Source organism: Salarias fasciatus, chromosome 19 (assembly GCF_902148845.1).
Source record: "Salarias fasciatus chromosome 19, fSalaFa1.1, whole genome shotgun sequence".
Taxonomy (NCBI): domain Eukaryota; kingdom Metazoa; phylum Chordata; class Actinopteri; order Blenniiformes; family Blenniidae; genus Salarias; species Salarias fasciatus.
The window spans coordinates 12,635,460-12,650,739 of NC_043763.1; the positions used below are offsets into that span (position 1 = coordinate 12,635,460).

General features: G+C 44.4%; 1 protein-coding gene across 1 annotated transcript; it reads right to left on the reverse strand.

Moving 5' to 3' along the window:
- Positions 1-1,592: 1,592 nt before the first annotated feature.
- Positions 1,593-13,900, reverse strand: diras1b (DIRAS family, GTP-binding RAS-like 1b). The gene is made up of 3 exons (XM_030117147.1): positions 13,724-13,900; positions 2,147-2,487; positions 1,593-1,937 (listed from the first exon to the last, which is right to left on the reverse strand). The coding sequence occupies exons 2-3, from the start codon at positions 2,453-2,455 to the stop codon at positions 1,650-1,652; spliced, it is 597 nt and encodes a 198-aa protein (XP_029973007.1). The 5' UTR covers positions 2,456-2,487; positions 13,724-13,900; the 3' UTR covers positions 1,593-1,649.
- Between the last annotated feature and the right edge of the window lie 1,380 nt (positions 13,901-15,280).

The following is a 15,280-nucleotide window of genomic DNA, read 5'->3' on the forward strand; positions in this document are numbered from 1 at the left end:
TGGATGAATCTGAATGCATGCTGAGTGTGTAAACACGTGTGTGCCTGAATAGACCTATGAGAGGTAACGTAACAAAACCAACACAGTAAAAAAAAGGAAACAGATTTACAAAATGTGGTGAATAATGGAGCAAGTTTACATCGACTAACCCCCCCAACCTGACTTTTTTATTCCCCCTGTGTGCTTTTTGTTTGAGGAGGTTTTTTCTTTAATATATTTAACTTCACATGACATTAAAAAGCATCATCAAGAAAAACCGAAAAGAGAAAAAAAAAGGCAAAAAAACAAACCTTCATATGAAAAGTGCCAAAGCAAACTGACATTCCTGACCTCAGAGCCCAAAACCATCCCCTCACATCTGACCAGCTTGGTAGTGATTATCCAAGTGTAGCGTCCTTACAGGCAATATAGACACGCACATCTGTTTTCATGAGAGTCCAGTTTCCTTCCGTCCGGAGTCTTTTTCTGCACTTCATGAGTCTTAAAAGGATTGTTGCGTCACTCCAGTGGCACGTGTGTGTGTGTGTGTGTGTGTGTGAGTGTGTGCGCCTCACACACAGAGATGATGACGTACGCAGGTGAGTTCATCGTATCGATGGTGTGTGATCAATGCAACGAAGCATATTCTTTATCTTCAGAGAGGGACGGTGACGCGGCGCAGACGGGTGAGGCTCTCCAACGAGCCGCCGTGTTTGAGCTTCAGATCTGAGTCGGCTTCACTCGGTTTCTGATTTGTTAGTCGAGACGGGGAAACGTGGGGACGAGACGGAGCATCGTTGAATGTTCCATGTTTATTTACATCAGAGTCCCAGTGAGGATGTGGCTGTATTTATTTACTCATATTTTTTTCTTTGACTGCTGTGGTTGGTGTTGTTCATGCCAGCAGTCTCAAACCTTTGAGTCCTGTGTGTACAAGCATGGCAGACACCTCAGTCTCTTGAAACTGCTTCTACCAGATGAGTGAGCTTAGCTAACGTTGTCGACTCTGTTACATGTACATTACGTTTCTCTATAGTTGTTATAATAGGGAGTTGGAGGGAGGGGGGCGTATATGCAAAGGATGAGGGTGCTGGGATGCTGAGCGGGGCGCTTAGGCGTGAGCTGAGCAGGAAACGGGGGGAGGGGAGGGTGTCGAAGCGAGAGAGGATATCAAATGGGCGGTGCGGATCAGAAACCTTGGGTCTTTTCTCGAGGACTGCGGCAGCCTGTGGTCTTCGCTCTCGTCCAAGTTCTCCGTGAGCTTCCCCCGGCCAGGGTTTTTGGCACTCGGGTGACGCGCGAGTCCGCAGCCTCGCTGTTTCTGAATCCATCTGCCTCGTGCGCTTCTCGTTTTTTTTTTTTTTGCTTCGCTCCTCCATATTCTAGCCGCTCTCTCGTCTCCATCCCACTCAGCCGTCTCTCCTTCCTAAACAGATGGATGTATGCTGCGAGCGGAGATGGTGCCTGTATGTGAGCTGTGTTTGCCAACGGAGGAGGACATGGATGATGATTCCCAACCTTTCAAACATTTTTTTTGTTCTTATTGATTCACCTCAGAAGTCTTTCCTCTCCCTCATCCTCCATCTTCACCTCTCTCTCTCTCTCTCTCTCTCTCTCTCTCTCTCTCTCTCCCTCTCACCTCCACCTCCCCCGCTCCTCCTCCGCTCGGTTTACATCACGCTGCATTTGCCCTTCAGTCTCTCGGCGCGGGACTGCTTCCCGGAGCGCTTGCCGTCAATGTTGAGGCTCATGTTCCTCTTCTTGTCCAGGTTGAGCAGCTCCTGGAAGAGCTCGGTGACGTTGTGGTTGGTCTTGGCCGACGTCTCCATGAAGGCGCACTTCCACTGGTTGGCCTGGGCTTCCCCGTCCTTGGTCTCCACCTCTCGCTGGGTCTCGTCGCTCTTGTTTCCGACGAGCATGATGGGGATGGCCTCAACGTTGCCTTTAATGGCCAAAACCTGGAGAGGAGAGGAAAGCTTATGAAGCTTATAAAGATTTCCTCATAATTTCACCTTCAATACAGCACACGGACAGAATAAATCAGGTATCGCATAAGCTGCAGCTGCAAAGTAACTCAACATAAATAGACCTATAAATACACACACTCAACTGTTTCCTCTCTCTGCACTGCACACAATCGCTCACGATCACACAAACACTTCCCCACCTGTTGGTAAATGGGTTTGAGCTCCTCCAGGGACTGTTTGCTGGTGATGGAGTAGACCAGGATGAAGGCGTGGCCCTTGGAGATGGAGAGGCGCTGCATGGCGGGGAACTGGTGGCTACCTGTTGTGTCTGTGATCTGGAGCGTGCACACGCTCTTGTCGCAGCTGATCACCTGGCGGTAGGTGTCCTCCACCGTGGGGATGTAGGTGTCCCTGAAGGTGCCCTTCACGAAGCGCAGCACCAGGGAGCTCTTCCCGACTCCCCCGGCGCCGAACACCACCACGCGATAGTCGTTGCTCTGCTCCGGCATTCTGCCCCGTCAGGCTCAAGACAGTGTTCCACCTGCGGCGTCGAGATCGGGAAGCACATCGTCAGAAGCAGGGAGAGGATAGCAGGATGATTTCTAGGAAATGAGGAACCTGTTTTTTTTTAATAACATCCAGACAAGATGCAGCAGATACAGTTGAGGTGTCGGGACTCAGCCGCGCTCCGCTGGGTTTCAAAACACTCAATATATCCGGACCGACTCGGAGCCAGGGCGCAAATTAGAGAGGATGAGTTTGGAGTCGCTGCGAGCGTTTCACCTGACGCAGACATTTCCCTAATCAATAGGCCTCGCGGTTTTTCAGTTCCAACCCCCCCCCCACCCAAAAAAAAAAAACCAAACAATTCCATCATTTCCTCATTTATCATCTAACTGCAGCAAACTCTGCAAGTGACAACCGCAGAGAACACCGCTCAGAAGAAAAGCCTCCAGAGGGGAGACACAGCAACGCGCAGAACACAAAGGAATCCAATACATCACAGACTGAGATGACAGCTTTAAAACATTTACTACAAACCTCTCCAACAAAAAGAAACACAACATTACAGCACCTCTGAAAAACACACAGTGAACCGTTTAAGAAATGAACTACGAGCGGACTGAAATGCATGTTTCCATGATATTACGCCCGGACGAGGCAAGATATCTTCACTGCAGCGCTCTGATGTGGTCCTGACCTTTGATGGATTAAACTGCACATATAAAGGATAACAAAAGACTTGTAGTTTGCTAAATAATCTAAATAATTAAGACAACTTTACCAGATGGATAAAAACATAAGGAAAGAAAGATCATTTCGATTGATATTTGCTGTATCTTTTATAAAGCTAAAGATGTGGCAGGAATCCCAATCTTTCCCTTTTAAATTCAGAAAATACAGGTTAATGTATAAAAGGGCTCAAGTTTATTAATTGTTTTGCAAAACTGCTTACATTGCATACTTTTTTTCTATCAAATGTTGAAGAATTAAACAAACTACCGCAGAGTCTGTCTTCTTTCTTTTACTTCCTGTGACCAAAACATGCTCATTATTGCATTCATCATATTGGTCAAGTGGAAACAATCCAATAGATTGACAGAACTGAAGAAGAAGTCCAACTGAAGCTTAAAACTATGCAGAATCTCATCTGTTAACGTCAAACACACACATAGAGGAGTTACATCAGCGGCGGTTCGGAGAGATTTCTGCTGACACTTTGAATGGAAGTGTCACTGGGAGCCCGGATCGATCCCGTCTCGTAATAGCAGTTTGTGCCGCCGATGGTGCACGGACGTGCAGATATTTTCTTGGCATCCTTCGAGCCTCCTTAGTGCCATCTGAGTGTCATTTAAACAACACATTGCTCACTGCGTCCACTGTGTCAACAACAGGTACCAACAGCAGACGGAGCTGTGCAGTGCAGAGCGTCAATACAGGGACTGGGAAAAACACAAAAACACATCAGGACTCTCTTTGTATAACTGGTGGTCTTAGAATATATACATATGAGCACAAAGAGGCTCAAATCTATAGTAAACCAGATGTAAAACAACTCTATAAATCTGTCATCGCTGCTTCCTGCAGCTCATGCAGAACAATGTTCTCACAGTCTCTTGCAATCTTTGTAAGTGTCTGCGCATGATTATGCATTGTGTCTGTTGCATTATTTATCCACTGTCGGTCTAGACTGTAGCTTTAAGGTACCATAATAAGATACTCCTTCAGCTGCGATCACGCCGCTCTCTGAGCTCCAGTCATAATGAAACAGTAAATTGACATCAATACCATATGGAATAAGTGGATTTCTGTCACGCTTGCGCTGCAGAAAGCCGCTATTGATGGCGGGGCACCTGTAATTGCATCGCTGGGTTCTAGATAATATCAGTCAAGGAGTCGAAAATAAATGGGTGTTCACCGAGTGTCTCTTGAGCTTTATAGTCAGACCTTAAGCGTGGGAGACATGCAAGAGTATTTCCACGGTGAACTCACATCTGTACTTTCATTTTCAGGTGAGCCTGTGCTTCTTCTTTTTTTTTTTTTTTTTTTCCACAAGCCAGCAGATTGAAACTCCAGTCTGGTGTTACAGTCCTGTGATGCCTTGAAATGATCGCAAAACCTGAAATAGTGGGTGTCGTCAAATCTCTCAGAGTCTTTCCTGGTCTGACTGGAAGTTTCAAAATCTCAGAGGTGCAAATAAAATGTGTCTCTTCAGGGAACACAGCAATGAGGCTGCAGTAATGAGAGGCTGTGCCACGAGTTTAACATAAATAATACAAGTGAAAACATCACGACAGGGCAAAACTGCTTAAAAAAAAAGCCCTGACTGCTCCACACAGCGGTCATCTGCATTGCCTCAAGCTCTTGGCTTTAATGATGCCTCCAGTTGTGCTGAAGAATTGTGGTCGGAGCTGCCAGAGCTGCTGCACAGTGATTTCTGCTTAGGCCTGCTTAATGTGAGACAGAAACACACACACACACACACACACACACACACAAAAGCACAATCAAGCTTTTTCCTTTCAGACATGAGTGTTTTCAGATAATTGAAACTGTATAGCAACATTAACTGTTTATTGTAATCTAAGTCCCCATTGTGAAAGTTTGGCTCATGACGCATCCTTATGATCAATGCTCTCATCCTGACAATGGATGGAGTGACTCAGTGTATGTGGAAGGTGTTGTTTGGAGCGACAGATCCGCAGAAAGTGATCACGCAGCTCCGCAGTCCAGCTCAGACAAATCTTTTAGCTCATTGTTGAGGCTTTTAGAAGGCTCTGGTTTCCCTCTCTGCCCACTCTAATCCGCATCTTTTCTGGCGGCGGCTGATACCTAATGGAGTTCAGACAGTGTTTGCACAAAGCTGGTAAACACCACAGTGAAGCATATAGTGCGTTAAAGTGTCTGATATTTCCCCCTGGAGCCGGCGGAGACCAAAACAAAAGGACGGCAAATATTAGACTTGGATTTGTTGTGTCACCAGAAACTCGACTCCAAATCAACCTCGCTTCCGATCTGCTATTATTGATAATTATGCAAATGTTTGCTCAAGCATCATCCCTTTTTAATTTTCTTTCTTCTATTTTTGTGAAAACTTGTCGCTGCATTTGAGACTGAAACATCAGACAGTAAACAAGTTAAGCTGGTTATCCCAAACACTTTTTATACAGGGTGACATTAGAGGTTGGAGCATTAAAAATGTTTGCTTCAAAGAAAAAAACGGTCTTTAAACGTTGCTGTGACGATTATAACAAGCAGCTTGATTTTCGCAATTAGTCTTAATTTTGGCCGAGAGCTTGCAGTGACGCAGCTGTCAGACATTCATTAAACATAAAAAGTTATATGAAAGTACACATATTTCTGCATATTTGAGTTTGACTCATTAAATGTTACTTGATTTGAGAAATGCTGCTTTAGTACATTAAGAAGTGAGCCTGTTCTAATCAGACTATATGCATTGAATATGTGTTGAAGTTTCAACATTTTGTCTTTTAATCAGGAACACTGAAGACTGTTTTGTCATATTTTTCAAAATTCAACCAACCATTCAGATTTATTGGTGATCCTTTCAACAGTAATGTAAGAAATGTGTTTCATGTGGAGGAGACATAGGCATGGGTTATTATGGGTAATAATGAATTTCATATCCTAAATCTGTGTTTCCACATCTCTTCTAGTTCATATCCTCTTGATTAAATTCAGGGGAAAATGGCTGCACGACACAAAAAAAGTCCAAAGAAATGTTCTGGTTATAATCTATAATGAATAAAATGACAAAAAAACTGCTAGTCCTGAATGCTTAAATTGCACAATCAGTGATTTATCTACAAGAAAAGTGTGGAGACTGGTAGAATTACTCGGTTTCAGGCTGATGAATCTGTATCAGGTATTGATACTGACACCCTGTCAAATCTTCTTTTTAGCTGTCTGTCTCTGACCCGCTCGCTGCGCCGCCTCTTGCTGTTCCTGCACTGCCTCCTGCTCCCTCGCTCTGCAGGTCTACACGCCGTTTGATCGATAAACTAAGGCCGCTGTGGTTTTAATCGATGGGGCTCGTCTCCCCGGGCCCCGTCAGTCAGCCAGTCTGTCATCCTGCCTCGCTCCGCGCCTGTTTGGGGTTTTTGTTTTTCTTTTTTAACCGTGGATTTTTTTTTTTTTAACTCTGCGATTCTTCCATCGCTCTTCTTCTCTCCTCCCCGCCTTGTTTCTTTTCACCCGAGCTAAAATTAGCCGCCCCCCCCCCCTCTCTCAGTCAGCAGCTAGATCTGCACACACAGGTGCAACCTCACAGTGACACACATACTGTACTTCCGCTCCTTCGCCGTTCGTCCTTGACACCAGGCATTTTGGGATTAATGGCACTCCTCCCAAACGCAAGCTGTCTCCCTCGTTCCCCCCCCCTCTCCCCCTCTCTTCTTTTATTCCAAACGGGAGGACTGCAGTTCCTTAATGAATTAATGGTATGCTATAAATGCTACTGTGGCAGTGCAGCCAAACTCCATTAGCGGATAGCATTGGCACTGGCCGAACCGGGGGGCCTCCTCTCCCCTCAGTCGGGGAAAAAAATACAAGCGGTGCAGCCTTCTCCACTGGTTTATTTCACAGAGTGAGCAAGGAAATGTCACCTTTAGCGAAAATATGCACATAATTTCCCTCAAGAGAGCCACTTACGCAGCGGCACAAAGGAAGCGCATTAACCAACATCAAACACAATGCCATTCAACAGATCAAGAGCCTGATTAAATAGACACCCACAAAGCGGTCCCATGGTATCTTGTAGAGAAAGGGTTTTAATCAGGCTGCGCACACTGGAATTCGGCGGATACGCGGCTATTTGGCGATGAGTGTTTGACAGGATCAACAGATTACCGCTTTGAGCTTTTTATGAAATGTTCCGTCGTCCTCCTCCTCCGCCGGCCGCGACTGTCGACGGACGGACGCACGCCGGCCGGGACGCCCGAAGCCCTTCGCGGAGTTCGCGTGAGCGCTTCACGCGTGTCTTCTGATGTGCAGTCGAGCAGAAAATTCCCTGTTCGGCGCACAATGCATGTGTGTGTGTGTGTGAGTGTGTGTGTGTGTGTTTTTTTTACCACAGGTATTAATCTGCAAAGTTATCGAGGCAATTTTTAGACGCGGGCCTTTTCATTAGCAGACTGTGGAGGCTCGATTTATAAATTTTGTCTCAGTCTCACACATTCGGTCACGCTGCTGCTTCACTGTGCTCACACCTGCAAAACACACACACACACACACGGAGAGCCGACAGAATGGGTTTATCAGGAAAGCTTTGTTGGATCTGATTCTGAATGTGACGCCGCTCCTTGGTGTTCACACTGATGAAAGGTGGAACAAGCAGCACATTTCTTCCCTCTGCGTCAGTGTGTGTCACTTGATGCAAAGAAATGAAATGTTGCATTCATATCAACAGAACACACGTAACCAACATTTATTATTTGACAATATTAAAGTATTGCAGAGGTCTATAGCCTTTATGACCAAAACAGAAATTTTCTGCCAAATTTTCAGCAAAAAGAAACAGTTTGAAGCCATAAAACCTCATAGATTCAAATATAAAGAGAATATGTTTCATAACAATCCAAAACTGATTATTTACATTGCAATATATTACAATTACAGTCCTCTGCATGTATTTCTATTCATAATTGTTGCTATTTTTAGTCTTCCAAGGCCATTTCCAGCTGATTTCAACCATTTGAGTTGTTTAAGCAAGTATCTTTGGACCAGTCCTTACCTTTCTTTCCCAATATTTTAACAATTACAAACTCTTTAAATGGTTTCAAGTATTTTTCTGTAATTTCAGTGCTTATTAGTTGTTTTGCATTAAGTTTAATTTAATGTCCTTTTCTGCCTCTGCATTAAATCCATCCTTTTCACAGTTAATCTGCCACTGTGGGTTTCTGGGGGGCAGGTGGAGGTCAAGAGTCAGCTGTGGGACCGCCACCACCAATCAAGTTCTCTCCATATACAGTAAAAAACATACCAAAACAGTGAAAACAAATATCTGTCCATATTACCGGGGCGTTTCAGATATGAATCCCTGTCTGATGTGCTTTAATTTTAAACAGAAAAAAAAACTTTATTTACATGTGATTACATTCGATACAGACCCTTGGTTTAATAGTATCAACTCATGATATCAGTGTCTCTACATTCAGTTCTGTTGCATTTGTATCTTCTTACTCTGTAAACTGGAGCTGGGAAATTCCCCATTTGGCTCTCAGGATTAGAGAGTATCAGTGAATGAGTGAGGAACAACAACTAGCAAGATGTTTAGCAAACTTTATGAATAACAGAACATCACTATTAAAAAAACATAACTGGATATTATTCATGTAAAATGTTGTGTTTTTACTGAATTTGTAGCAAATTCTGTGGGATTTAAAATCTTTTACAATCTCCGTCTGTGTCCAGTCTCAGTGAAGCTAAATGGCCGCAGCCTTTAGGTATAACTGATAAACTGTGACACTGGGCTTTTACTTTAAACTCCTCTTTAGGAAACATAATTCCAAATGTAAAGTAAAGCTTATATAGTCTATAGTCCGTCCAAAAAAAATAAATATTTAGTGATTTTCAGTCACCACAGTGTTCTAACAACAGCCGTCACGTCCTCCTGGGACCTCAGGGAAAAGGTGTCGTTCAGTTTCTCCGTTTCTGTGATTTCCTTTGGATGAGAGATCCAGTACTCCTTTATAACTCACGGCATATTACAGGAAAGCCGAGGTTGCCTTATTCAGAGGACGACGGGATTAGATGGCATAATTACACGTGGAAAAGAGAGCTGGCTGTTGACACTGCACAAGCTGATGGGTGAAATCACATGGAACCGAAAATATAACGTACAGGTAGCGATACCTGTGGGTGTGCTTGAGGCTTTGTGTGAACCTGCGGGCGTGAGCGCTCCTCATCACCATCAATCCATACCGTGATTGACCAAACGCCACTGTACGTGCGAGGAAGCATCTGTGCCTCACTGTACAAGAGATTGGAAATACTGTGGTCTTGGCTTAGCAGCTAATCATCAGGCTTAACCCTCCTCTGTGCTCGTGGCCCGCACTGCATTGACCCAATTCCCAGGACTTAAGTTACCAGAAGTCTCTGTGTGAGACTACATGCGCCCTGAAGCCCTCCGCTACCCCTCGCACGTCTCTTTGACTCGGCGTGCGCAAAAACCCGCCGACGCCGTGGCGTGGGAATATCCGCAGAGCCAGAAAAGATTGCATTCGCTCGCAATAACACGTCTCGCTGGACAAAAGCTTCTGCGGAGGGGGATCCATCGCAGCAGATGCAGCCGACTTGCACTCGTCAACACATTTTTTTATGCTCACCCGTGCGCCGTGCCCAGTTCAGAGTTGTTTGTCCTCGCTGTAGAACAAACCCAAATGCTTTATTAATTCTGCACCGAGAGTTCACTTTTTTTCTTTTTTCTTCCTACCCATTGACTGCAGCAAATGTGGTCACACAAGGTCAGTCACTGGAATGAGAGACTGCTACAGCCTCAACGTTTAATGAAATCACTGCAAACAAACTCACTAAGCAGCAGATTCATCGGTCAGGTTCAGTCAAAACAAGGCACATCTCACATCGACCTGGAAACGCCAACATGTTAGAGTTATTCAGATTGTTTAGCCCTTTTCAAGCAGGTGATATATCTATATATCTACATCTATATATCTATATAAATATATACTGTATATATAGATATATAGTCAAAGCCAAAGTTAATAACAAAAATGACGATTGCAAAAAAGGATGGTGACATCTTAAAAAAAAAAATGAAATGAGAATAGTATCCAATGCTCTATGTTTTAGTGTTAATAAATAAGATATTTAATTGAATGTATCAGTGTTTCTTCATTCTGAGTTGTTGTTAACTGTTACAAAAACCAAAATAAGAAACATGTCTTAAAATAGCCTTTAAAAACAGCCAATGGTGAAAATATTCGATTAAATAACGTTTAGATGTCTTATAATGGTTAAGAAAAGCATACCTTGAATAATTATAGATTGTTGTGAATAGCAGTTACACAAAAACAAAACATCTGGTCATGCTTTGAAGATGAGCGAAATGTATAATCTCGATCTAGATCAAGATGTAGATATAGATAAAAATAGATGCCAAAATGTTATTTCAGTTGGAATTTAAAAGAATTGAAGGATTGATTCCGAAACTGCCATCATCATGCTGGCTCTATGCAACATTTACAGCTTCTGTAATTAGGCTTCTAAAGTGTATTGACGTTCAGTATTAGTGCGACCTGGGGAGCACCGGGTTGCTCCGTCTGGCCGCTCCATAAGGGTCCTGCTAATACCTCAGCCTGGCAAACCAGGACCACATGGGTAACTGTCTAATAACACCAGGCTGGAGACATTTACATTCCAGCACAGGCCACGGAGCAGTTGGGCTTAAAAAAAAAAAAAAAGGCAACATAATGTATTCAGGTATTTCTTTTTTTCATTTTTTTCAAGCAAGCCTATTCTTAGCCGCCATAAAGGCCCTGACCTGACTGAAGCAGTAATTACAGACTGGTGGAGTGTGCTGCCGAAGCCTGCCTGCAGTGACAGATGGTGACAGGGTTGGTAGTTTTGGATTGACTCCATCGGTTTCTACAGGGAAGATCAACCAGCGCGGCTTTATTCCACCTTTCTTTTTATATATATTTATATAATACCACTTGACCCAGGTCTGTTGACAACACAGATGGTTAAAAGCAACAACTACAAGGGAATTCCACTCCAGACTGCACGTGATGCTGCAACCAAACAGCTGGGATTACAGAGGACCGGCCATTAGCTTTCATCCTCTGTCTAAAAATACTCCTAAATATTCTTTAAAAAGGACGTGTGAAGATAGATGAGTTTAATTTAAAAGTAATTTCTTCTATTTGTGCAAAATATTAGAGCGAAACCCTTCATTATGCAAAAGACCAAGAAAATACAGTTTAATTTAGTCAATAATAAAGACTATCGATCTTTCAATGAACTAATACTGTCAGAGGGACTCAAACACTGCAGCGCTGATCTGCTCCAGTACTGAGGTACACCCTCCACAGTTTACAGTTCAGTTTTGGGGGATTTGTGACCCTCCAAATCTGACGCAGGGGTTGTAAAACCCAGCTGAAAACAAAATATGAGCTACGTAGGGGATTCTTGGTTTAATTTAAGACTTTGTTATATATTACAATGAATCTGAAATTAATAGGTGTTATTTTTAACTGACTTTAGGGTCCATAGAAAAATAAAGTATGTTGCTGAGGGACAGTGGTGCAAAGCTTTTATTGTTTTTCCAACATCGTGCTGCTATACTGACCTATGCTACTGTGCTATGGCTAATTTTGTAGTTTGTAATTGCGCTTATGACTTCAGACAATATACTTTATATTAAATGTTTCCTTAATTCTTTTTTTTTTTTTTTTTTTTGCACGAGGATTTATTCTCATAAATATCAAGGTTGATGCCATATGTGGACCTGAGGTTACCTGCATAATCTCCAGAAACACCCGGCTGACAACAATAAACAACCACTTTGAAAAATGCACCGCTGAAAAGCCATGTTCTATTCAGGAAAACAGGTACTTCATTTTTAGACAGCTTGATTCATTGACAAATGGCAGCCATCCAACACTACTATTACACACAGGCTTCAAACCATGGATGAAAAGAAATCCCAAAAAAAGCAAATAGAGTTTGTTGTTTTTTCTTCCAGCCAGCAACCATCCTGTCAGGAGCATTTTTTCAACAGTCTCTGAGAACTGTCATATCTGTGAATATTCATGGTACTGTCAGGCCCCTTTCCCTCCTTCTGAGTAAAATTAGGCACAGATCTGGGCATCGGGCGGTATAGCGGTGAGCATCTCACACCGGCCTCGTGTGGGATGATCTGCTGGGTACATACGTAGATGCACAAATCACCATGAGAATTGCGCGTCAGCATCCAGTTCCAGCCTCTTCAACACCACCTCGAGGACCGCCGCTCGCATCATTACATCTCTCTGGCTCCGCTCGTTACTGAATATTGAGTCATCTCATTGTCTTGCCTCAGCAGAGGGTAGTGTTCTTATGCAACTGTTCTCAAGACCGATAAACGGGGCAGGACGTCCACACTCCCCCACAGGTCTATTTATCCCTCCAACACATGCAGGATTCCACACGATCTGCATCTCAATGCCGCTCTTCAGACCCTCACTCACTGGATTTTCTGCCATACATCTCTCCTTTCTCCTCCCCTGCTCGCTTCTGTCAGACCCTGCAACCCACGCACGCACACACACCCATGACTAGCAGTGTTCCATGCATACAGGAAGTTGAGTCACACACGTATTGCGCGCATAGAGAGGGTCCTAAATGATTCACAGCTGCTTATGCATGTCATGATGGCTCTGCTCTTTTTCCTCCAATCGTGAATCCCACAACAAGCAGCCCATCGGACACGGAGAAGCAGGGATCCAGATGGAGGATTAACCATGGCATTTGCCTCAGAAATCGGACTTTATGCGTCACGCTGGCGTCATTATTGGTATATAGTGTAACGTTGACGCGCATCTCCGCCTCGGCTGTAGTCAGGAAGGGGTGGCGGGGAGAGAGGGCTTGCCGTCGGTCCGCAGATTGGTGCGCAACGCCATTACAGACCACCCTACTCCGCTCGGTTCATTCATAAATACCAGAGGATCGCCATCTCGCAGCGGTGCCATCATTTCACAGTCGCAGAGATCCCCCCGCACACACACACACACACACACACACACACACACACACACACACACACACACACACACACACACACACACACACCCTCCGCCCCGACCCCCCCTCTACCCCCCCCCCCCCCTTTACTCCTCAAAGCAATATGATAATCCTGACACCCTCACATCTCCGCTCCCTCTCTCTCCCTCTCTTTCTCGCCCTCTCTCTATCCTGCTGACTGCCAATATGGCTGTGCGGGCACGGGCTGCATACAATCCACACGACCGCGCGCACAGGAAAAAAAAAAAAAAAATGTGAGTCGTGATATGAGCCGGTGTGGACGAATCTAACACACCAGCAACGAGACGGTTACGATCACCGAGAGACGCCGTCCCGTGTTTGGACGTCGACGGCATACATGGTGTGCGCGCGGCAGCCCATCCAGGCGAGGAAGGAGCGCGGCTATACGCCACCGAACACCAACATCTCATCTCCATGTTTAAGACGCGAGCGCGAGCAGCAGCATCCCCCCCCCCCCCCCCCCCCCCCCCCCCCCCCCCCCCCCCCCCCCCTACCTGGTCGTGAAGTACAGCTCCGCTTCAGGCTCGTCCTCGGTTCAGATGGATGAAAGACAAACGCCGAAAGCGTCTTAAAGCATTTTACGCGGTTCATGTAGAGCTCATGTCGTCCGATTCCCAACACCACCACAGCAGACACTCTCTCTCTCTATCTGTCTCTCTCCCCACCTCTCTCTCTCTCTCCCTCTCTCTCTCTCTCGCTCTTTCTCGCAGATAGGACGTGGGAGGTGCTATGCCCTCTCCCTTTTCTGTCCACACTTGATTTTCCTTCAGTACATACACTTCCGAGTGTATGTCAGGCAAAAATAATATTTTTTACATATCATCTGAGGAAAAAAAACGTGCTATGAAAGATTGAGCTGTGGAGATCAAATATAAAAAAAAAGAAATGGGTTGTCAATAAGTGGATATAGAAATCGGCAATATATTAACTCAAAGTGATGCCCAAAAAATACAGTTTTTTTTAAGTAGGCAGAAACTGATAGTCCATAAGAAAGAAATCTCATAAAAGTAACTTGACAGAAAAAAAAGAAGATTGAGGATCATACTGACAGCCAGGTGTGCTGTGGCCAGCGGATATCCCCAGGGTGATGGCAGATTTGGGTTATCCCTGTCTTCATTTCCCCTGAAGCCAAAGGACCACGATTAACACATATTAGCCTATATAATTAAATGTAAAGCAAAAATTGGATTCCTTTGCAGGTACGTATTTAACTCGTGGTTTATTGTAGTATTGATGAGCTCATATTTTCAGTGTGGAATCTCCACCAGAATTACTGTTAAAATAAATCAGAGCTGCTGTGTGGAATCCAGGATCAGCACCACGGACAGCGACCACGTGTAGTTTCAGCACCGTGGAGAGAGCCACGAACACGTGAATGTTACGTACGCGGCATATGGCCTTCGTGATACACAATAAAGCAAAACAGCATGCAAGCAGATGACAAGATGAATGACGTGATGACAGATAAAGGTCGATAACACGAAAAGCATCGCTTCCGATCATAATGGAATCACGCATGGATTCTGATTTAATTGCCAGAACGGATCAGAAAATGTCATCCACTTTGGTTAATACCACAATCACACGTGAATAAGCCTCTCCCTGGTGCTAATGTAGGCCCCTGGCCAAGTCAGACCAAGCCTTGCTGTGTGAGCTGTGCTGTCTGTACGTGACGGTCTCACTGTATGACTCACCAACTCTCCGCTCGCACAGCCGCAGGTTTGTCCCCCTCTACCGGCGAGCGGCGGAACTGCAGGGGATGTTAAACATGCAAGTGAAGACTCCTTCCATAGATGGGAGATGAGGAGGGGGAGATAATAAAGAGTCGTGCAGGAGGAATACACGCGGATGAAGGACAAATCCACACAAAAGAATAAAACATGTTACAATTTGGAGAACAGTATCAAGGCAAAGAATGAATATTCAACCAATATATAAAAAAGGCAACATTTGATTTTTTTTTCCAATCAATCATATCCTTTCCTTTATTTCATATGCTTATTAGTAGAATTATTATTGATGTTATTTCTTCTGAAGGGTTTTTTTTTTAT